General features: G+C 32.4%; 4 protein-coding genes across 6 annotated transcripts; all 4 read right to left on the reverse strand.

The window, feature by feature from the left end:
- Positions 1-1,425: 1,425 nt before the first annotated feature.
- On the reverse strand, positions 1,426-3,009 carry LOC129316861 (glucan endo-1,3-beta-glucosidase-like). The gene is made up of 4 exons (XM_054961230.1): positions 2,849-3,009; positions 2,101-2,129; positions 1,777-2,011; positions 1,426-1,646 (listed from the first exon to the last, which is right to left on the reverse strand). Exons 1-4 carry the CDS (start codon positions 2,892-2,894, stop codon positions 1,621-1,623), a joined length of 336 nt encoding a protein of 111 aa, XP_054817205.1. The 5' UTR covers positions 2,895-3,009; the 3' UTR covers positions 1,426-1,620.
- A 4,424-nt stretch (positions 3,010-7,433) lies between these two features.
- Positions 7,434-11,645, reverse strand: LOC129315948 (receptor-like serine/threonine-protein kinase At1g78530). Of its 3 annotated transcripts, XM_054960132.1 has the most exons (7): positions 11,376-11,645; positions 10,955-11,173; positions 10,520-10,858; positions 9,542-9,796; positions 9,238-9,371; positions 8,014-8,245; positions 7,434-7,580 (listed from the first exon to the last, which is right to left on the reverse strand). In XM_054960132.1, exons 2-6 carry the CDS (start codon positions 11,136-11,138, stop codon positions 8,042-8,044), a joined length of 1,116 nt encoding a protein of 371 aa, XP_054816107.1. In that variant the 5' UTR covers positions 11,139-11,173; positions 11,376-11,645; the 3' UTR covers positions 7,434-7,580; positions 8,014-8,041. The 3 variants fall into 3 exon arrangements, with proteins under 3 accessions (XP_054816107.1, XP_054816106.1, XP_054816108.1); XM_054960131.1 differs by lacking the exon at positions 7,434-7,580 and having other exon boundaries at positions 7,701-8,245; XM_054960133.1 differs by lacking the exon at positions 7,434-7,580 and having other exon boundaries at positions 7,701-8,245; positions 11,003-11,173; positions 11,376-11,641.
- Positions 11,646-13,205: 1,560 nt separating this feature from the next.
- LOC129315107 (probable purine permease 11) lies at positions 13,206-15,363 on the reverse strand. The gene is made up of 2 exons (XM_054958648.1): positions 15,271-15,363; positions 13,206-14,311 (listed from the first exon to the last, which is right to left on the reverse strand). Exons 1-2 carry the CDS (start codon positions 15,311-15,313, stop codon positions 13,242-13,244), a joined length of 1,113 nt encoding a protein of 370 aa, XP_054814623.1. The 5' UTR covers positions 15,314-15,363; the 3' UTR covers positions 13,206-13,241.
- A 671-nt stretch (positions 15,364-16,034) lies between these two features.
- LOC129316552 (SH2 domain-containing protein A-like) lies at positions 16,035-23,603 on the reverse strand. Its single transcript, XM_054960972.1, has 12 exons — positions 23,217-23,603; positions 21,863-22,054; positions 21,251-21,460; positions 21,043-21,132; positions 20,401-20,478; positions 20,150-20,314; positions 18,862-19,194; positions 18,392-18,666; positions 17,819-17,981; positions 17,294-17,643; positions 16,566-16,643; positions 16,035-16,302 (listed from the first exon to the last, which is right to left on the reverse strand). The coding sequence occupies exons 1-12, from the start codon at positions 23,364-23,366 to the stop codon at positions 16,284-16,286; spliced, it is 2,103 nt and encodes a 700-aa protein (XP_054816947.1). The 5' UTR covers positions 23,367-23,603; the 3' UTR covers positions 16,035-16,283.
- Between the last annotated feature and the right edge of the window lie 1,399 nt (positions 23,604-25,002).

Below are 25,002 nucleotides of genomic sequence, written 5' to 3' on the forward strand. Positions count from 1 at the left end.
CAAATTAGAACTTATTATTTAGGTGTATTTTTTAAAAAAATATAAAAATAAATTTTAAAAATAATAAATGGGTTAGTGAGTTGGCCTATTTAATCCGCCAATTCTCAAAGGTTGAATCGGGTTGAAATTGTTTCAACCCATATAAAAATAAGTTGAATTCAACTCAACCCACATTTCTTTCAATTCATATGAGTTAACTTATATGGACAAGATTAACTCATATTCTCACATCTAATTATGTGCAATAATTTGCTTTACACCTGTGGACTTTTTAAACCTACATTTTGCTTGATTTGACAATATTGCAATACTCCCTTGTATTCTTTTTTTTTTTATACTCAATACTCCTTGTATTCTATTTATAAAACAGAGGGCGGGAGAAGATACTATAAATTATATTATTAAATTTTTATTGTAATTTTTTTTCCTACCATAGCCTCTCCTTCATATGTTTCCTTCCCATTAAAGCATGCTTTTGATTCTCTAATTTTATATAAGATTTTAATTTAATATTTAAATTTAATAAAATATATTTTCAATCCTCTAACTCTAATAATATTAGTTTTAGATAATTATTTTTATGCTAATTATTATTATTATTAAAAAAATAAACTTAATATAGGAGAATGTTTTGTCAATATTTAAAAGTTTAATTTAATATATAATTTTTTGTGATAAAACTAATGGTATTAGTATCAAATGACTGAAAATATATTTTATAAAATTAAAAGATTAAAATAAAATTTTATATAAAGTAAAAAAAATAAATGTAACCTCTTTCTCACACTTTATTTTTTTTTCTCATCTAAATATTTATCGCTAGCTTTAATATTGCCCATCGCAGTTACGGTAGTTGAAAAAACTTTCTTTGTTATAAATATCATCAAGAACTGAATGCCAGATTGTACAAAAAAGAAAAATAAATAAATGACTAAATATTGCTAAATTTTTTTTTCAGCCAACCACTACCCAAAAAAAAAAATGCTTGGTCGTGTTAAAAATGAGAAAATTATTTAATGTTTCCAAAAAATATAAAAAGTCATACAAAATAATTATTCTATCTATTTGAAAATGCAAGACATTTTTAATCAAATTATCCATAATAAAATAATTAATTACGTTTAAATTTATATTATTTTTTCATATTTACTTTTATTTAATATCATATTTATCAATTGATTTATTTAATAAAAATATTTTTAAAAAATTTACAAATTGTACATTGAAAAAATAATTTTTTTATATTTTTTAATATCCAAAATTCAAAAAAAAATGTGTTGGATTTTTTTTCAACAGAGGGAGTATATTATATATTCAATCCACATATATGTATATATATATATATTAATGATATTGCCTCTATTGCTTAAAGTTTCAATTTTGTTTTTCAAAAAAAGATATCTCCTCAAGTTGTTTTTTTAAGGATTTAATTAATTTCATAATTTATTAACTGAAAATTAAAATAAATTATTGTCAGCAAGACAATTAAGGGAGGGATTACAAATTTGAATAGAAACGGACACATGAACAATAACCCACAGATACAATGGGCAAAGACTTCATGGACCAACCAAAACCTTGCTTCTCCCACCTCTACAGCTAGCTTTTTATTTTCCATTGCTATGGATAAATGCAATTCCCATAACCTACAATCCAAGCACAAACATCAAAACCAAAGTCAGGATTTAATCTGCAAATCTCTGTTGGAAACAAATCTAGACAATGAAAAACACATGAAATCACCGAACTCTTCATCCCCAATAGAAGAACACTTACTTGGGTCAGTGACAACAATGAGACCAGAACCTCTGAACTCACAGTTCCAGTGATTTCTTCCCTTAGCTTGATAATAAAGATTCATGGCAATAGAAGCATGGTTCATGAGATTGTCAGGCATGAAACATGGACGCCCTCTCTGCAGATTCCGGCAATCCGCTTGAGAGCAAGCATAGTTTATGTTTGCTAAAAGTGTGGCCTGATCTGACGAAGGCTTAGCCACACACCGTGTCCTCTGTAAAATTTTCAATTTCATTATTTCTGATCTCACTGTCCCAGCACTAACATCATCACAAGACAATCATGAGTTTAATGTTTTGTTACCTGTCCATTAACCACAATCAGGTTCCCCCCTGCATGTGTACAACAGAAAGACAGAGAACAAAATGATCAGCTTTAAGCTGTTTGTAACTTGACTAATGATGCTATAGGTAAGTCTAGGAAGGAAAGAGATGGTTGAATGATAATTTCTCTTTTTTCTTTTATTGATTGCTCCCATGTGTCCTCGTCATCATATTAGAGATAAACCTCTTCAAGGTATAGTTAGTACGCGAGGAATTACAATTCTGTTGACAATTTATCTTATTTTGTTCAGAGTCGAGAAAGTTTTAAAAAATCAAATTGAGATCAATTATTCAAGAGACTAGGGGAGCAGGGAGATGCAACATGAAGCTAATGTAACGCAAAAGCTACCGGAAGGCATCATAGTTCATATGTGAACCTAGAAAAGGGGAAGATGAAGTAGGAATTTGAACTTTTAGGAAATGAATCCTTCAAAATCATGAAAACCCAGTGTAGATCTGAAAGCTAGGACTGAGGGAACCCTTATGAAACATGTTTCGATCAACGTGGATGGCCGTTGTAAGCTCTAACAGTAAAAAAAAAAGGCTTTAGAAAGCTACAATGCAGAGGATTTGCAATATTGTTATGGTGGAAAATGAACTGTAATGAGAAATCCACCAGAGATTTCTGAATTAAAAGCAAGAAAAGACCCAGCACAAGAAGAGAAAAGAGAGCAAAAAGCATCATTTGTAGAGTGTACTTGAAGGCTATGAAATGAAATATGCGATACCTGATGATAAGAGCAGAAGAAAAAGGAAAGCAGCCACATTAGCCATTATTTTACTGCCAGTACTAACACTGGTATGCAGAAACTGCCTGCTATCACGTTGATTAAAAAAAACAAAAAACAGATTGACTGGGAGAGAGAGATAGAGGAAGTCGTGAGCGAGCGAGCGAGCGAGCGGCTTTGAACTTGTAGAGAGGAAAGGAGGGGCCTTCAGACTAAAAAGTTAAAAAAAAAAAAAAAGAATAAAAAACCAACAAGAGTGAAAAAACAAAGAAAGACAGGTGAAGTGGCTGCAAGGTGGCGAGCATAACGGCTGCAAGGACAGCCAATGACAGTAACGGAGACGTTTCAGAGGTGGGGACTCTCACGAGGACAGGATCACAGTGAAAAGCATTCTGGGGCCCGGTGGGACCACTACTACCATTGCCTTTGTGATTCTCATCTGTAGGAGTGCAGCTGGTATTCTGGTAAATGGTAATTGGTGCTTTGCTTTTAGCTGGATTTCAAAATACGTTGATATTGAGATTTTGTTAGGAGAGATTTAATTATTACTTTGATCATATTTTTAAAGAAATGAATAAATGTGTTAATTTTTTTGTTCACCAAATATTTAGAGATAACTTTAATATTATTATTTACAATGACTCCCACTAAGATGGAAAAATTTAATAGTCTATGATATGACTTCACTTAATTATTCCTTACACAATTTATCCATGATATTGTGCTATAAAAAAACTTTATTATATAAAATAATTTGTGTAACCAAGTTGGGTAGGGTTTTTTTTTTATTTATTCAGATTAATTTGAATACTTAAATTATTAAATTTTATTTTTATTTTTTGAATCAATTTCAATTTAAAATGTAGATTTTATAAATAACATAATATTACAATGATTTTTTTTTTATTTTTTATGCAAGTGAAATCACGTATTGAAAGAATGAAAATGGAAGTATACATTGAGTAACTTCCTGTGCCATTTTTATTTAATATTTTCAAAAAAATATTCAAAACAAGCAACTATTAAAACTTTAAAAAATTTATTTAAAATTAAGAAATATGGGAATTAGGAGTCTCCGAAAGAGTTTGTGAATGTTAAGTAAAAACTGAAATCAAAATTAAATTCATTTTATTAATAATAAAAGTTTCATATATTTGGACTAAACCAACTGAATGAAAATTAATTTCATTTCACTAATAATAAAAAAAATCATATATTTGAACTGAACTCATTCAAATTAGAGGGATTTCTTCAAATTTTTTGGGCAATTGAAATAAAAAAAAATCTAAAGGGTAAGACTTATATTTAACCTTGTATATTTTATGTATTTTTATTCTATTAAATAAAAAAAAGTTGACTCGAATATGTTCATAACATTAATACAAAAGTTGGCTACAAAATAATAAATAATATATAAAAAGTTTACGTGTTTTAATTTAATTAATATATACATATATAACCAAAATATATAAATTTTTCTCATTACTAAACTTTCAAGATCTGCACTAAACTTTTTTGAAGTTATTAAAACGATTTTAACTGAATTACCAACTCTATCCAGAAAAGGAATGTCACTTAAAAAATTCATTAGTTTGTTGGAGCACACAGTTTCACTTTAACCATAGCTCGAACTTCGATAATCAAATCCCTCAGAAATTAGAATTCCTGCTCTGAAAACAAATAAGGGAGTTTTGTAGAACATATTTTGAGGGAGAAATTTTTTTTATTTTTTTTATTTTTTAAAATAATAATTATAAAATATTTAAAAGTTATTTTTTTATTTTTTAAAATAATATTTTATTTTTTTATTTTTAAAAATACATTATCAAATAAATTTTTTTATTCTCTTATTTTGAAGAATAAAAAATTATTTTTAAAACAGATTTTTAAACTGGCTCTTTGATTTTGGTAAAGAGAATTGATAATTTACTCCCATAGATATGCACATTGGCGTTGTTTTCATGGGCTTTTCTCTACTCTGTCATCCTGTTTGAGCTGAAACAGAACAGAAATTCTCACTAGGGAAGCTTGTTCTCACGGAGCAGAGATTTTACAACTAGTTAGTGGGGGAAAAAAATACTACCTGTCCCAACTTACGTGGCACTTCTTGAGAGATGCAGCATTTTAAAATATAAAACATTTTAAAAATATTAAAATTTTATTAAATAGACTTACTTTAACATTAATCTCTTCATTAAAAAATATAAAATATTTTTAATTAAATTTTATTTTAATAAAATAATTACTTACTTTCAAATTAACCACATCTTTTTATATTTATCTCTATTAAATACTTTATAATAAATATAAAGTTATTATCAATAGAAATATTTTTTTAAAAAAATATAATAATTACACCTCAAAATGCTAAAAATATCTTATATTTTTTAACATCCAACTCCTTAAAAAATGTCTTACATTTTTTAACAGAGAGAGTATCTTTTATGTCTCTCTATTCAATTTTCATTCATCTCTTTTTAATATATTAAATGAGTAATATTTTTAAAAATTTATATTTTTTTATGCAAAAAATTAAAATTGTTAGATGTATTTAATGAAATTTATTAAAATGTGAGATTTTATTAAAAGTGTGTAATAATTTAGAATGGAAGGAATATCTACTTTGTTTCTAGTATAAAATATATAAAGAATTTGAGATCTTCCTTTTATGAATTGGCAGCAACATGCTTGTAGACGCATGTCTCTTTTTCTTTTTCACCTTTAAGATCTCATCTTTATGCATTACCCTGTAGATTCTGTAGAAAGCATTCAAAAGCACACTGGGATGCTCTTATTCTCACGCAAAATGATATTTTTACTCTGCAGATTCAATTCTTTAGCTGCAGCACAGGACCAGAATTGCCTTTCTTAGGTCATTTTTCTTCACATGCCTAATAGGAGTCTCGCAGATGACAAAAGTAAACCATTATTATGCCTCCAGCACACTGTCACTGAAACAGCATATGGATTCCCTCTATAAATACAAGACAAAGTGAAAATAGAGAGAATAAAGGGCTCACACTGATCAACCGCTCTCATCTCTGTGAGAAGATTCACAAAATGAAAAGACCTGTCTCTCATATAATCATGTCCTTGTAAAAGTTATGTAAGAAATTATGACATTAAAAGTCGCTTATGTTATGTCCTAATAATACTTAAAAGTGCCTTGAAAAAAATATGAAATAAAGAAGTTAACAACAATTATTTAAGGGATCAAGTCCTTAAAAATTAAATTTAAAGAAACAAATTAATAATTAAGATAAATTTAAGAAATTAAAAATTTGTTGTCTCAAAATTTTACATAGCTAGAAGGATGTCACTCTTCATTTTAATTTTAGTGGTTGTTCTTACTTCTTACAACTAGGTCAAGTTGGAGCCAATCAGTTTAACTTTATTAAATAAATTGAATTAAAAAGTCAGAAAATAAAATAACAAACTTACCTTCAAAACTAGAATAAGATCGGATCAATATCAATATACCATCTAAAATTTAGTTCTTGTGTAGTTTGGCTTAGGTTCTGTGTTTTGTTTTCGTCCTCGTTAGTTTTTCTTTTGATTCTTTTCATCTGACCACCAAGGAAAAAAAATTCAAGCTCCCTTACATTTGTAAGAAGTAATTCTACGTTACAGGTAAATAAATTTAAGTGCATGTCTGGACATGTATATAATCAATTTTTTTTACTCAAAAAATTGATTTTCTGAGTTATTACCCAAACACCTAAAAAATCATTCAATCGATTTTTTTTCAAAGGCTAAGAATCTGAGCTTTTTCACATAAAAAAATATTAAAAAAAATTATAAAGAAAGGCCCCAGAAAAAAATTATAAGAAAGATATAAAATTTAATTAAAAAATCAATCTCTCTCCTCTTTTTTTCTTTTTTCTTAGTAAAATTTGACTTTTAAATTCTCAAAAAAGTTGCTAGTATAAGTTTCTATCAACTACCATCTCCATTTAGCACTTACGATAAAACTAATTCAAATAAAACATTAATTGATAGAGAAAAATTAATTTAATTTAATTTAAAATTTAGGATTGTTATAAAAATTATTACAAAGGTCCAGAGAGAGAGAGAACTATTTTGCATTATTTGTTACATTACTATGCTTAACATCTTCATTAAATATGGCTTATATCTATGATGTCATTAGAGATTAATTTATATATTATTATCTTTATTAGTTATTGTAAAATTAATGTTTGGTATTTAAGAATTAAATCTTTCTCTTTTATTAAATTTATTTGAATTAAGATATATTAAGTTATTTATTTATGTAAATTAAATTTTTAATATTAATATAATTTAAATTTTTATAATTAATCAGATATGTAATTTAAATAATATATTTTACTTCTTAAATAAAATTTAACAAATTTAATAATATTAGATACAAATATATTGATAATTTAATTTTAAAAAGCAATGTCATTCATAGTAATATATACTGTTAAAATTGATTTTAAATAAATTATCCAAACATCTTCAATTCTATTAAAATTAATATTAAAAAATAATATTTAAATAAATTACATTATAACATAATTAATTATTTTTATAATTAATTATAACCAATTGAAATTCAAACGACTGTAAAACTTCATATCACAACTTGTGATAACTTTACATGATTGATTTGGTGCCCAAGTCTCAACCACACGCTAAAATAAAATAGAATTTTTCCTGAAAACATACATAAGCTCTGAGGATGTGACGGGGAAAGCTGAGACCTCCGCTGCATCAAGCCAAAACACGAAAATTTCAGAACAAGCTCATAACACTAGAGCACCAGGATCTGTATAAACACCTCATAAAATCTCAGTGTGAGACTCCTGTTCCATACTTTTTCCAAAAAGAAAAAAAGATTTGGATGTTAATTCACAATTTTCAAACAAATTACACCGTTTGTAAGAGCCACATCCATTTTGTCCTATTCCTATTTCAGCCTTATACATCTTACAGCATGTTTGGAACCACATTTTAGAAGTGCCAAAATGTGACCTTCGCAAAAGAAACGAGAGTTTTACTCCTCGCAAAATGTGATTTTGGTGCCACTCCAACTTGATTCCAAACACATACTTAATCTATTGTCATGCTCAATTATAATAATGTTACTGTGCATAATTGCAATGTCTAAAGTTTCCTATAATAACAGAACAAGTTCTCACTCGAATCTTCAGAATAACCCTATCAGGTTCAGGAGGGAGATTTAACAAGTTTGTGAGGGCATGTTTGCTCCAGTAAGGTGACAACCTCAGCCATGGTTGGTCTCTTGAGAGGATTTGGTTCAAGACACATCATTGCAACGTCGAACACATTGTCTACCTCTTGCATGGGACAAGACCCTAAGGTATTGTCAAGAACTAGATCCTCCTTCTTCTCTTGAACTACAGCCTTCACCTGTCCCCGTCATAACACAGCAATTGGTTACAAAGGAAGTCTTCCTTCTAAGTGATGCGATACTCAAGATTATGTTCTGTGTTCCAGAAATAATTATCAAATTGCTATTCGGCTCCATGTCTTTGGGATGATGTTATTACTCCATTGCATCAAATTGTTGCAACTAGAAGCCAGTAATAGTGCATGCCAATCCCGCTTTAAACTTTGTCTTAAACTTACCAATAAATCAACTCAATTCTTTCAAGGTAAAGTTTCTGTTGGATTTTATCTCAAGACCAATTGTTGTCAGTTCTGATGATTGGTAATGTGGAACTTACAGTACTTTTCTTTTATAGATATCTGGTCAAAACAAACGATTCATGACAAAGAAATTGGCTAGAACATTCGATGCATGATGAGACTGACTCTAATAGTACATTTGGTTCCATCTTAAAATTAATCAAGTGAAATTCTTTTTCAAGTATTTGAACTATACCTAAGAAGTTTAGACAGATGCATGGTACAAGACTAACAAAAACTGATGAAAAAATCTCAAACAACAAGAACTTACAGTAATCAAAATCAGACTTGTCCAAACGTATGAGAAATTCTAAATTGCATATATTGAGAAACTAAATTACTCCCTCCATTCAAAAATATAAGGCATTTTTTAAAGGGTTGCATGTTAACAAATGTAAACAAATGTAAGGCATTTATAGTATTTCAAGGTATAATCATTGTATTTTTTTTTCAAAAGTGCCCCTATTGAATAATCACTTTATATTTATTTTAAAGTAAAACATCCTATTACATAGCGGTAATTATGGAAAAATAATGTCAGTTTGAAGACAAGTAACTACTTTATTGGAGAATGAGATTCAGTTAAAAATGCCTTATATTTTTGAACTGAGGGAGTATGTCTTACGCCAACTAAATACGTGAAGAGTGTATGCAACAATCTTTCTGTATGATGTAAATGCAGAAGGGAATCTACAAGAAACTCAATGTCTTACCCACGTGACAAGCTTGGTTCCTTCCTCTATAAATGATTCATCAGTGGGTTTCTTCCCAGTTAAAAGCTCCAATAATACAACTCCAAAGCTGTAAACATCCCCTTTTACAGTTGCTCTTCCCGTATCAAAATATTCTGCATGATCACATTCATCATTCTGTAGCCAAATGCGAAGGGAAAATAAATATGAATTTACCTATCAACTTAAAACTACGACAAAATACCACCACGTTAAATGAAACCAAGTGGGAGTGTTTTTCTAATGCTTATGTGTTTGTTCTTGTATAGTTGTATTGTATCTATACCAGGGGCTAAGTATCCGAAAGTGCCAGCCACAATGGTTGTAACATGAGTTTTGTTCGGTTCCATTAAGGTGGCTAATCCAAAATCAGAAACTCGAGCCTCCATGCTGTGATCCAGCAATATATTACTTGACTTGATATCCCTGTGGATAATGTGAGGTATGCAATCATGGTGAAGATATGATATTCCCCTGGCAGCACCTATGGCTATTCTGTACCTTGTTGGCCAATCCAGAAACAACTTGTTCTTTGATCTTCCTGTATCAGTCACATTCCACTTACAATTACATAATACAAGTTAACAAGAAAATTCAAAGCCACATAGTTTCTTTCATCACAATCTTAAATTCTACACCAAGTTTACCAGATAAGAATGAAAAAATAAGACGAGGAGGAGCAGCAAAACTCATCAATAGATATGTATATAAGCTTCTGGAAGCTACTCATAAAGCTATGTGTTGGAATAAAATTCAACATATAGGGCCATACACGCAAATATTAAAAGAGTGCGGCCATTATTATAATTCAACCTAAATAAAGGTGTTCTATTTGGAAAAATTTTAAGGCTTAAAGGGTATAATTATTATGAAATTAACATATAAAGACCAAAGTGATATTTATAATTTGTTGAGGGGCCAAATTCCGGTGTACAATCTGGAAAATCACAATGCCAATCGGTCAACCCATGTGCCTTTGAATTGATGTAGGGTTATATTTAAGTTTATGGATTTGGTTGTAATCATTCCATGGTTTAATACAAACTTGATTGATCAAGGACAACCAATTCTAACACTATGAACAATGCAGCTTTCAGTATTGGTCTCCATGCAATGCAAGGTGACCGAGATCTAGTTGGCAAAAAGGGTGACAAAAAAAGAAGAAGAAGAAGAAGAAGAAGAAGAATCTAAGCTGGTATAGCAAAAAATACTCCTTTATGGTTGTCTTGGATGATGTGATAGAGAAAAGCTAGGAGATGCATACCATGTAGAAAGGAATCCAAGCTTCCATGAGGCATGAGCTCATATATGAGAAAGTTGTAGTGAGGGGCAGTATAGTAACCGTGAAGAGTCACAATATTGCGGTGTTTTATGTCTGCCATTGCTCCCAACTCTCTCTCAAAGCCTCTCTCTCTATCTGCAGTTCCTTTGCTGAGTCTTTTCACTGCAAAGGCTGTGGAGTCATCTATTTGCAGTCTATAAACTGTCCCATACCCACCAGATCCAATAATGTCCTTGTTGCTCAGTTTCAATGTCTTCTTTAAAACCACATCAGATGTCAGAGATTGAACCACTGAACACCTAAATATCACCATCTTCCCACCTGTACCATCCCATTAAAATATGTTATTTCTCCCTGCAATAACAAAGAATTTTAGGTAGATAACCATAAAGAAATATTCAAGCATGTCAGGCATACTTCTCAGGGAATCCAGACTGACAATCATGATTACTTTTCCTGCTATACCTGGATAAACTCCGTCATAAACCATGTGCTTCCTCTTCCATCTTTTGTAGAGGAGAATTGAGATGATGATCTTGGAAATGACAAAAGAGATGCAGCATATGGTGATGTAAAAGGCTAAAACCAGAGACTTGCTCATTTGGTTCGACAAGGTGATTCTGTTACTTTAAGAACCTGATGACGAAGTCTAAGATTAGAATTATGGTAAAGCAAAGTAGCCATTTTCAATGGCGGATTATTAGCCGACTTTGGCGACTTCTCTTTTAGGGAACACAAAGCTTATACAGATATTGCTGCATAAGATGAGAAAAGGAGCATTTTTTTCATCATTGAAAATCAGGCCATAAAGAGAAAGAGCAAGAGAAAGAAAACTCACAGTGATTTATCTTCATAGAAGGGAATTGATCCAGTATGACTGTCAGAACTTTCCCTTTCTGCTCACTCATGACCTCGTAAGTTACTGCCTCATGGAAGCTCCAATGTTGACCATTTCACATCAGACTCCATAAGTAAACACTTGAATTTATGATTAAGAAGAAAGAGCGCGAAAAGTGGTAGCGAGAAGAAAAAGTGAACGGATTGTTCAAGTAAAATGAGAAGACAAGATCTTTGATCATGAATAGTTTGACGTGAAGAAAAGCCTACCTTTGCGTCTATCCGCCACAGAACCTAACGTGTCTGTTCACATTAACTTTTGTAGACCTACAGGATGTGACATGTTACCTGGAGCATTTTTTTTGGAAATTTTTCTTATAAAAAACTCACAATTAAATTATAAAGATTCCAAATTTGTAATCTCATTATGAGCCAGGTAATGGATTACACATATTATTATTATTTTTTAATTTCATTGACTGTTATCTTAGAGAATCTAGAGATATTATTACCACTCGTACCTTATTTTATGGGATCGTTCTTACTAATGGCGCCGACCCCACCTAGTGGGATAAAGGCTTGTTGTTGTTGTTGTTGTTGTTGTTGTTCTTACTAATGGCGATCCTACAGGCATTCAGAATTTCTATTTAACACAGTTATATATCTTAAAACTTGAATCTGAAATTTCAGAATAAGATAATTTGACTCTATTAACCAGTTAAAACACCGTGGGCATGAGTTACACATATAAGCAGTACTAAATTTATCACCGACAATTAAAAAAAGTTGGTTTCAATAATTGGAAAGATTAATGTCAAATCATGAGATTGCTGAGAATTTGCATATATAGACAAGGAAGAAACAAAAAAAGAGGTGAGAACAGGTGAGTTACCAAACTGGAAAAGGCAGTGTGAAATGGGAATGATCTTGTGAATAAATAGGCTGTCACCATGGAATGTTGAACACCTGTGCTATTTCCACTAAATATGGCAGTTGAGAAAAGCTATGAACACCATGTGACACTGATTCTGATGTAATAATTGGATCACGTGATCTGCTAGCAGCTAATTAAAAACAAAAAAGTCACTGTCGTTCACTTTCACCTGTGCTGTTCACCGGTGGCGTAACTGTCATTGTTGTATTATTCATTTTCTGTCTTTATCAAATAACAATTCAAAGTATATTCAGACTATTATCTTATTGTTAGTATTCATAATTTCATATCCGTGTTTATGCGTATTTATTCATAACAACGTAAAATTAACAAAGCATTTGTAAATTCATGTCATCTAGTTTGATAACTTTATTATCCTTTTTAGCCATGGTTACTAATGTAACGCTCAGATTTTCTTTTCTTACATTTCGTGTAATTAACTGGGGCAAAAACAAAAATACAGTTTCATTTAACAAGTGGAACTAACCATAGCGTCAATCTCACTTTAACTATACGAAATTATAGGGTAGGAAAACAAATTCTAATTAGATGTACTACAGTACAGTTAATTCAAGCCAAAATTCACCCAAATCACTAAAAAAAAAATTCAACATAAAAAAAATTGTTTTTTCATTTACGTTTTTTAGTATGAATGGTACATAAATGATGTATCAAAATGAAAACGATATATGATTGATTATATTGGCAACATTTAATACAGTAAATTACATACGATTTTTAAAATTACAGGAACTCAATTACATTCAATTTTTAAAATTATAGATATTAAATTACAATTATTTAAGTAAAAATATGAGAACTAGCATTTCTTGCAAATATAGCATCAAATCATTGATTACTTATAAACTCCATCTGTCATGGACGTAGTAAAAGAAAACACAATTGAATTACATGAAAGTTTTCTTAAAAAATTTATCTGCGTTCTGACCTAAAGTTATCAGGACTAGAATTGGCATGAACTTCTGGCTGTTGCAACTTGTTTTGATCAAGATAATTCTGGTAGATATAAGAACCAAAACTCAAAATTGCCAGCAACAAGGCCACAACCTTGACTGCATCCATTTTTTCATGGTACAAAATCACAGCAGCCGCAGGAACAAGAGGCAGACTCATCATACTAACAACGTTGGAGAAAAGTGAAGACACAACATAGATTAGTCCCACAACTCCAACAGAACAAACCTGCCAACACATAGCTGTCCCAACCAATGTCAGAACATAAACCAGACTTCCTCTCTCAAACCCTTCCATTTCTTCCTTCAATCTCTCCACTTCCCCACTTGCAAACAAACCCACTAAGCACACAATCGAAGCAACAAGAGATGTCCAAATCTGCATCTCTAACACAACTGAGAATGTTTCTCTCTTCAAAACCTTTTCAAATGTTAGCTGCATGAGAGAGAGCAAAAGAGCATACCCTGCTGATGCAACTATAGTACACAGAAACCCAATAATGAACTCTTTACTGGAAGCTTTTCTGGTTTTTTCATCCGAGTGAAATGCAATGAGTGAAGCTGATACTGTGAGAAGAATCACAGAGTTTAAGATTAAAAGGGTGATCTTCTGAGAGTTGACGAAGAATGAAAAGATGGCATTGAAAGCTAACTGGGAAGCACAAATCAGGGAGTAAGTAGAAACAGGAAGATATAAGAGTCCATACGAGTACATAAGGTTGTCCCCTGCTAGCAAGATGCCTAAGAAGAAGTAAACTATGGTGAGAGTTTGAATAGAAGAATGCTTGGGAAGATTTTGGGGGTGAGGGAAGAAGAAGAGAGGGAGAGAGAGGACAGGGAAAGCTACAGATTGGAATAGTGTTGCCATCCATAGACTTTTTCCGCCTTGGTCAAAGTAGAATTTTCCCAGAATGGCTGCACCAGACTGGCCTATTAAGAGCAAGGCAGTGTTGATTGCCACCATAAACCACCACTTCCAGCGATGAATTATAGTTGAAACACTGGCTGTATTTGGTTCTTGGCCATTATCTGTAATAATTTATTTTAACATGAAATCTGTAACATCAGCAAGCTGAACATAACTTTTTGTTAGAAATTGTTCAATAGTTTTGCTTAATACGCGACTGCTATCCTCCACTCCATGACATTTTGTATACTATGATATTTAAGGTACTCATGGTTGAACAATTGAAAAGTGTCATAAAAAGAAGGGTTAAAAGGAATTTTCACCGCCAAACTATATATTGTATAAGCAACATTCTCCTTTAACTTTTAAAAATAGTACAATGTCTCTCTTACTATTAACAAAAGTTATTTTGACCATTAGTTAACCATAAAATTATTAAAAATGACTAAGAAGAGTAAGGAAAAAGACTCAAAAATTATAGATAAAGATCCAAAAAATTGTAAAAGAAGGACTCCAAAAATTAGAGAAAAAGACCGAGAAATTTCTTAGTTCTTTTCTTTAATTTATTAGTCAACTAACAGTCGAAGTTGATATTTGTTAATGATTAAGGTAATAATACACCATTTTGAAATATTGAAGGTGAACGTTGCATAAAAAATGAATTAAAGGTCTTTGATGCCCTTGGATTTATAACTTAGAGGTAAATTTGTCATTTAACCCTAAGTAAACTAATTTTCCTTTGGCCAAAGTTTATACTATTGAATTGATGTGATGATTGATATGGTATTACCATGTTTAATCTTAGGCACGAGCGGAAAAGTTGTTATTTATCTTTGCTAATGAACTTGATCGTAGGTTAAAAGCGACACAGATCGTAAGTTATTCATCTTGCTTCCAAAATACTGGATTCAAAGCAATCTTGAACACAAAAAAGTAGAAATCTTAATTTTGGGGGAATAATGGGGGAAAAATTGAAGCAGTGGGAATTTTGAACTCAACGAAATCTTAATTTTGAAAAGCATTCATTCTGCTATGTGCACGTACATGGATTGAAGTGAGAGAGGAAGAGGAAGAAAGAGACCTGAAAAGTGGCATGGGGAAGCTTCAATTTCCTCGCCGGCCATTTCTGGATTCCAAGTCCTTGAACTTTCGCTTGGAGATGAAACTAGCTTCCCTACTTTTAACTTTGCTTTACTTGCATAGTGATAAACTATTTAGTCTTTTTCTTGTTGGTAGAAAAGATTGTTTATTCTTTAGTGGTGTACAATAGTGCTGTTTAGTTTCACAATGGAATCATTACTTTGGATCTTCCACTTGAAGAGCGGCAGAGTCAATGGACCTTCTTACTATTGCAAACTTGAAAACAAAGGTTTAATTTCCCAAAACCACAGTTCAATGAAGTTCAAGTAAGAACCACAGATTGTGATAACTATATGAGAACTTGCCACTACCAAGTCAGTCAACCTAATTGTATATTTGTATATTGCAGATCAGTCTGTAGTCTTCAATATATTCACATTAAATTGTAGGTCTCCTGAGGTGGTTTTATTTTCTTTCTAGCTCTGCCATATGGTGGTCGGTAGATTACTTCTCTGTATAGAGAAAAACTTTTTAAGGTATAAATAATTAAATTATGCAAATAAATGTGTAAATATATGAAATCTACATTTAATGAAACTCTGCTGACAGATTGATGGTACTGAACAAAAACAACACACACCCTTATATGTTTGTTCTGGAATTCTGTTGCTCAGCATGCAAAAAGTAATAAAATTTTGTTTAAACTATAGAATCATCGGGCGATCAAAAGGCAGGAAGAACAAAAGATTCAAGAGCATAACAACATGAAAGCAATGCTTTGAATGGTAATATATGAATGGATCTGCTGTTCATAATGATTCTCTGAAACTGATATGAAACTATACATTTACATACATGTTGAAAGGGATACTATACTATGCAATCTATAATGGCGTATCTTGATTCCAACACCGCCTTCCTCTTCCCACTTTACAGTCAAGCAAGAGAAGACGACCTTCAAGTTAGCAACCAGAACTTCCATTTGAAGGATTCTCTGCTCCAACGCTAGTGATCTTAGTGACTTCTTATTATCCTGAAGAGTTGCCAATGATTTGCATACAGTTAATGCTGAGCAATGTAAGACTTAAATCTTTAAGCAATACTAAGAAAAACAAAACTTGCGGATGCTTAATATAAAGTTCAATAAAATCATAGCATATGAAGGAACTATTTTAAAATAATCAATCATGTGCTGAGTTATAAAAAGATATCCAGATGTCGATGTTTTCACTGAAGAATCTGATAGCAAACACATAAAACTTTATTATACTAATAGGAAAGCCAGTTGTATCTTGCCTTCCTAATCTACATAGCTCAGGTTCTGCCAGTAGCATATCTTGTAGTGGTTTCAAGCCAGTTCCTTTGTCTCCAGAGCTGTAAGAAACAAATGGAGGGTCAGATGTGTTCATACTACATATTACTTCTCTTTTAGGTGGTAAGAAACTAAATTTCTTGAAAAATTATCTGATGCTTGAAAATTTTTTATTTGGACCCAGCACAGTCCATGATGAGCCTTGACAATATTGACTAGTACGTGACAATACAAGTATTGAGCTAAAGCTAAAATTGAAGTAATGTCCCTACTCTAAGAAAAAAACTTCCTCAAAAAGTGAACTTTAATTTAGATTGGACGAAAATTTTAGAAGAAAAATTTTCTTTCGTGACAGAATACACTGACAAGAATATTTTTCTTGTCATAAATTTTTTGTGGATAATAGAGACCAAGAAAGGTAATCATCTAGAACTTGTAAACCGCAAAAGGAAGAAGGGGAACAAAAGAACAACTACCATCCATGGCTATGACCTATGATCCAATAGTTTGGACCTTGCAACCCTAATTCCAAACATTCTCAATTTTTGACATGTCGCAAAATGCATGAAAAAGGAGAAAGATGTCATTCTTGAAGTTCACTAGCCCTTCCCTATTTAGTTTTACTAATATCACTTTTGCTTAAGCCTATATAAAACATGTTAATTAACTAGATGATATGCAACAAATTCAACTCAAAAGAAAGAAAGCTCACCCATAAATACGATCAATTGAAAGTAGCCTATGGTGAAGTCTGTAGTCTTTTCCAACATATGTCACAATTAAGCTACCAGCATCTGGATGGGGCCAACTTCTCGATGTGGGAAATCGGAGTATAAATGTCCCAGGTTCCTGAAGCCCCCTGGGACCATGAAGAGAAGCTTCTGCTTCTTCCTTAGTTATGAATCCTTCTATCCACTTGGGTGATGTGGATTTCCAGAGTGGGAGTATCCAATCCCTTGAAATTGTAAAAGCCACTGGGTATAACCAACACCACATCTTCTCAAAGTTCTCTTGGGCTAGATATTCTTGACATCCAGAAATTCTTCTCAAAAGCTCTAGGTCCTGCAAAGTTAATAATATATAATGATATTTTTGCATATTAGTGTTTCCATGGCATTGGTAACAAAACCAGAATATCTTAAAATATGCAATTCTTTTCTATTGTATTTTTGGAAAAGCTTGACTCAATAGCAGTACTACATTGCCTCAATTACAAGATATTTCAATTGGCAGTCACCTGGAGTGTGAGAGATCTTGAACTGCAGCGAGCAATCTTCATGAATTTCTCTTCAATCTCATAAACTGCACTCTCCCACTGAATATTGTAGTTGTTTTGGGACAACGTCTTCCAAACCAGAATTCCTTCTTCTATCAATCTCTTGGCAATTGATATTTGGTTTCTGATTTCAAAACACAGAGCAAAGTTACAGAAGATATAGTAATTGCAGTATATTATTTGCAAGTACAGTGAAGCATCAGAGATTGAGAACAAGTGAGAATAAATGCTAAGTCCAGTTGCAAAATAGAGTAATAATATGCACGGACACACTCTGGAGAATGATTAGTAATGTTGCATTTGAGACTAAAAATAGCAAACAATTTAATTTTGCTGTTGATCAAGATGGACAAATTGAAGAATAAATCTTAACAAACATCTCAGGTTCTCACTAGTCAGCACAACCCTTCTAGTTACAAGCATTTAAAGTCAATTTAACATCATTAATAGAATATTAAAACAATCATATTACTACTAAAATGCAGGCATTCAAAATATAAATCATTTATAAACAGAGCAAGCAAAAGTTCCTACCCATAATGTGAACATCCTGAATAGTGTGACACCTGAGATGCAAATTCCAAAATTTCTTTGTCAGAGGCAGAGGTAGCTATTTCCTTGAGCATAAGAGACCTCTCGCTTAAGCCTGCCAGGCAGTATTTGAATATGGTCATATCAGACATTGGATTTCTTGCAATCTTGGACAATGAATTTCCCTCTCCTATACTCCCTGAATCAGATGGAGAGTTATCTGCTTCATCAAAGTTCTCAGGTCTACCTTCCAAGCTTGCTGCAAACCCATTCTCAACCTATGAAACAAGTTCACTGTGATATTGAGTAATTTAGGTATTAAAGATTAAAAACAACCGTAACACCTGCATACTGAATATGAATACCCTGAAAAAAATATGCACGCACCAAGTCCTATTTGAAGTTGTATCATTATTAGTTACTTTTACATGTGGAAGTCTAAAAGAAATAATAATTTGAAAAATTGAAAATACCTGATTAACGGTCCTGGCATGAGAATTGCATTCCTCATCAGGCTGCTCTGAGGCACAGTCAGCCTTCACTGATACAGATATTTTGTCATGCCCGAGTCTGAACCGCTTCATTGATGGACTACTGGCTTTCACTTCATGAGCAGCAGCATGTTGAAGTTCCATTGACCCATCAGGAGGAGTTGATCTTTTCCACACGAGGGTCGACAATCTTGTGTTGCGACTTCTAGAAATACATCGAATTGGACGAGAAGATGTCTCAAGGAAAGGATAATTTCCCAACTTTGGCAGACAAAACCGGATGAGAAACAACCTATTATCACACTTGGATGAAAGCTGAAAAGGAAACAAAAGATGAAGTTAATAGCCAAGAGGAGTCAGTATGGAATCAAAATTCCTACAGTTATATATCAGAAGAGAGAAGATATTCAACATAATACTCCATAATAAATTCAAGCCAAGTTGGATTTATGTTTTGTCATTGATGATGAACAACAGCTACATTACAACGAGGGTCAATCAACTCAGTCTATAATACAACCCTTCATAATTTAGTCTGAAGTAGTGCAGAGTGAACGACTTCAATATTAAGGCAGACCATTGGTATGGAGAGGGAAATGATTAACTGCAACAGCCTTCTACAAAATCGACCCCAAAATATTCAGCAAACTGCCAACAAAGACTTTGTTTATTGAGAGAGAGGGTCTTGGCAGAAATTGCATATGAAATCAAAAGTTGTACAAATACAACTTGAGGGCTGTGCATCACTGCATTGCAAGTACCGTGTGAAATAACCATATGATTCACTCATAAAACATCTTACAAAATAAGTGCACCAACCTTCTAGTGAAAATTTCATATTTTTCAACATCAGAGAACATGTATTTTTTGGGTGTTGTGACTTTATCTTAGTAAACAGTAAAAACTGTGAACTCCTTGATTTTCTTTCCCCATTATAATTTAAATTTTAGGATGTCCCTTTTCCTGTGCAAGTCAAGTATGCCAATTATGTTTCACAGACCAGGAAAAAAAAGCATCAAGATATAAATATCAATTATGGTTATGAATCTTCACCGTTTTTCAAATTTAGGATCTGCCATGATTGTCTACATGAGTCAAGTATAGCACTTATGCTCAATATAATGCACGTCCAACTTTAATAGGTTTCATCTGTGATAATCAATTAATCATGTAGTGACAAGATTAATTGACAAGGTACATATGCTAATTATAAACATTTTTTCATCAAAAGAGTTAGCATAAACCAACATTTCATCCATGATATCTTTACCTGAGATATCTTGAGCTTAAATGATGCACGTCCCTGCAAAAGTTTACTTGGTCTTTCATGAGCAGAAAATTCAATCCCATCAAAGCTAGCCAAAAGGGGTGCTTCTGCATCAGTTGTATTCTCCACTGGCGCTCCAGTATCAGCATACAAAAGTGAAGCAAAAACCTGAAAACATTATCAATACTAAAAACTACATATACTGCCAAGGAGAAATCATTCATTTGATCAACATAAAAGCCAGGATCATAAACCTCAGTATCCATGTCTACAGGCTGGAGAAAAGCATCCAACAAAACAACGTCCAATGAAAAGTTCCTACGACAGGATGCCTGCACCAAATCATAGGAAGGAAAAATTGGCATCAACTTTTAGCAGTCAGGTTATCAAACCACAAACTCAAGTCAATTCCATGTCACAAAGCTAATCATGGTATAGACATCAGCAAATGACAGCCCCTCTTCATGCCCTCTTTTACCTCCATTTGAACATTTTAATATGAGTTCTCTCAATCCTTAACTTGGTAGAATCGTCCATGTAGAATTCACTGGATGTATGGTAGAAAATTATTTTCATCTATAGAGCCTTGAAATTACGTGCATAGAAGCAATGGAGCAGAACATAGCCATATGGTCATACAACTATTACAAGTGTTATACGGCTAGGACATTTGCAGTCAAGTCACCTGGAAAACGACTCTATGGTTTTAAAAAGATGGAAGACAATAAAGCATCAATTTTAAGCCTTCAAAATTGATACATCATACACACATAGTACATCATAAATAAAACTCAAACAGATGATAAATGACTCACTTCAAAGATGAATTTACCATACATGAAAATGACCACATTGAATAGCCTAACAAGATAAGCTTGACTAAAGATCTTTCTAACCTTGCCACCAACAATGCTCCAAACTCCATCACTTTCTTCTTCAATCTCAGAGGCAGATAATTCATCGATAGATAACTTCAGAGGAGGGTCCTGGTATAAGATTAAGTGGTGAAGAAAGTATCTAGTTAAATTTTGTGCTGATTCTTAAAGCCTGACAGAAAATACATCAAAACAACAATGGAATTTCAAAAACCAGATGTACGGTCACCTTTAAAAGTTGATCCTTGATAGATGAAACGGAGGACAAGACTTCCAAATTGTGCACATAACCCTGAACAATATTGCCATCACCACCAACATAAGCCAAAGTAATTTTATCCAAACCACTTGAATTGCATTCCCTGTTTAATAAGGAAGACAGAGATTTTTCTCCAACAATATCTCCATTAATCTGAAGCTGAATATGATCTGGAGTAATCTGTATGATACAAGAATATAAGCATGTTATATATTTACATTAATAAAAGAATAAATAGGGAAAATTAGTGTCTACATTGTAATGAGTTAGTGCCTTAGTGGCAACCAAAGTTCTTTATGGATTGGTGGGAAAATTGCACATCTTCTCATCCATATTTATCTTGTTCCTGTTTCTTTTAAATGTCAAAAGGCAGGTCTCAAAGCATCAGCACAATGTAATAGTTTACAGATAAAATTTAATTTAATTCCTTTGCATGGTTAATGTAACAACACACTGAAAAGAAAGTTGTCCATGAGGTCTAAGGATAACCAAAAAAGCAATATGTAAAGATACAAGGATATAGAAGCAGTCACATTTCAGGCGCGCGCGCACATCCTTAACTAATCATATAAGATAAGATACCTCAAATCCAACATGGACCCATTTTTCTAAAGGAAACTCAAAATCTACAGTTGCATGCGGAACTTCCGTCCAGGAATTGACATCACCAACATTAGGAGCTTCTTCATGTAAGAGAATAACGGGTAAAAGGTTGATTCTCTTGTTGTCATTTATAACAAGAAAAGGAGCACTTTCTGAGATATCAGAGAGCACCTGCATGTCCAATTAATTGTACTTAGCTACCAAGTGGATAAAGTAAATAGGAAATATAACACATGGAAAAAAGAAATAAGAATAATTATGTAGTGCCCCGTAAAAAATATATATATATCCAACAAAAAATAAAAAATTAAAGTTTTCAGCATCTTTTTAATAGCATAAACAAGAGAAAGACATTGAACAAAATCATCATTTCAGTGAATCTCAATTAGTTAAGCTACACTATCAAGGTAAAGATGTTTGGGTCATGCATGAGAGGAATCATGGGCTGGCTGTTTTAAGAAGTTTTATCGGTATCAGTCACATTGTATGATGATCATGTAGCCAATAAACTTGCCAAATAGTAATAACCTAAGCACACAGGAAGATGGAATAAAATCCGAGTTCAGGCAAAATACGAGTAGGCTATTGAGCACATGCTATAACTATAAAAAGCTAAACTGCATAGCAATTTGTTTGCAGCTGCAAAATTAGGAACATAATAAGACAGGAAGAGAGCTGGCAAGTTAGAAAGTAGAGAAGAGAGAAGAAACACAAAGGAAATCAGGAATATCAACAAAGTAGTTAGATATGAGGGGGGAAATCATTATTGAAAAACACGACAGCTGGTGACAATCTATTTATAAGAGTTTGCACGAACTGAAATAATCCTTTTAAGACTAGACAGTCACAGGTTTATATAAACAAAATAGAACATTACAAATGCAGGAACAGGAAACTTAAGACAACGTTGGGAAACTAGAAGCAGAAAAAGAGATCCTTCTCTTTCCACTCAAGTATACAAGAACCAGGAAACGTGAGCTTGAACCAGATAAAGATATTCCGAAATACAAAGTAATGTAGTAGATAGATTTACTGCCATAACGGATTAAATTGTGCAGTCAGATATGTAGAGAACTATAAAACTTTCCAGTTTCTTACGGCTGGTTCATACTAGATTAGATGATGCAACAAATAGTAAAATTTCATTTGAGTAAAGATCATAACGACTGCTTGTGGTGACGCGAAACCTGAATGACGGGCAACAGTCATTGTAAGGGAACAGAAATAAACACAAGGAACCGATAAAACACACAAAAAACAAGACTTCGATTTTCTTCCTCAAAACTGAAGCCATGTCGGTTAGAGAAGTTAAGAAAAGCAAGCCATGACAGACCTGTTGGAGAATCGTAGCAGGAAACGTAGTGGAGCTCATTAGATAAACCCAGAAACAGACAGAGAAAGTTCCCTCCTGTCCTTCAATTTCCAGTCTCAAATCCTTCAGCAGAGGGTAGTCTCCACTTCCCATTATTGCATCAGAACCCATCGGAGAGCAGTGGGGTTCTTCGCTTTTATGGCAAACTCTCCAGAAACCTCAGAAAGTCGAAACCTTTCAGGCCTAAATTAACGAAGACATTAACGAAAACTACCAATTTTCAGGAATCTTGATGTCCCAACATCATGATTCTTTCCTGACGGCTGTTAAACTAACGGTTTGATGGGGCGCCCTCCGGTGGTTTCTGCTTTCAAGTTTGTAGGTAGGTAGTTATCTGGTGCTTCGAGTTACATGACACAACCTATCGCTGACCAATAGTTGCAGAACTGATAAATGATTATATGACGTGGCCATAGTATTGTCCTTCCGAAGCAAGAAATTCCATTCTTAAAAATGTTTGTTGCTTCCAAACGAACGGACGTTAAACCTTGGGCCGAGGATTGGTTGATATATCAGTTACAACTTACAGGTTACAAAAAATTATGTTACTGAAGTACCCTCTTATTTTCAAAGTCAAGCTATGTTCTTTTTCTCTCCCCAGCAAAATGTGAAAATCACTTGTTTTTTTACGTTCGCTACTTAACTTGACCTTCTCTAAATGACTCGTGAACTTTTTGTCATTTTTGACCATATTTGACACTGCCAATTGTTCCCACAATTTTTATTTTTTTTTATGTAGTTCTATTGTATTATTACAACGAATTCAGTTTGATATGCTTGAAATTATTGGTCAACAGATAACTAAATATATGTGATTATGCTACCTATCTCCAACTATTATGCATGTTTCTTATCTAAAATTAATATTCCTTCTATTAAAAAATATAAAATATTTTTCATTGAGCTTTACTTTTTAATAAAATAATTAATTATTTTTAAAATAATACCATCTTTTTATATTTATTTCTATTTAATAGTATATTTTATTTTAAAATAAATATAAAATGATATATTTATTAGCGATACTTAAAAAAAATACATTAATGATATTTTAAACATTAAAAATATTTTATATTTTTTAACGTTTAATTTTTAAAAAAATATCTAATATTTGTTAACGGTGGTATTTATACCTTTGCATAGACTTTGAAAATTAAACTACTGCACGTAACACATAAACACTTACTTATACTGCATACAAATGTTTAAATTTGATGCACATCCTGCCCATGTTGATGCTAGTTTTCATAGACATTGAATAAATAATTTCATGTTTGTCGCCTTTTGGGCAAGTCACATGCCGGCAAGTTTCTTTCAAAACTTCCAATTATATGAATTTGGATCTCCTGTAGTGTTTTTTTTTTAATACAATGTTTAAGTGTAGCCTACGAAAAAAAAAATGAATTCATTATACAACTGAAAAATGTTTGAAAAATCATATAAAATTTTTGTTTTACACGTCCATTTGAGTACTGTACAATATAGGAAGTGAGTATGGGCCATCACGTTGAGAGCTCGTTAAGCTTTGCGTTTATGGGCCTAGGTGAATGCCATTCTATTTCATGTAAAATTTCTAAAATCTTAGTGTTTATGAGTGGGTAACATCTATCTCGTTTTTTACTAAAATACAATAACAGTCCATCATATTTGTTAAAATTATAAAAAAAATCTCCTTTATTTTCAAAATCTATATTTTAATCCACCCAATGAAATTCGTTTGCTGTATGACCCGCCTGCTAGTCTTTCT

The sequence above is a fragment of the Prosopis cineraria genome, unplaced genomic scaffold (genome assembly GCF_029017545.1).
Source record: "Prosopis cineraria cultivar Desert tree isolate PC_DT_omini unplaced genomic scaffold, ASM2901754v1 PC7, whole genome shotgun sequence".
Taxonomy (NCBI): domain Eukaryota; kingdom Viridiplantae; phylum Streptophyta; class Magnoliopsida; order Fabales; family Fabaceae; genus Prosopis; species Prosopis cineraria.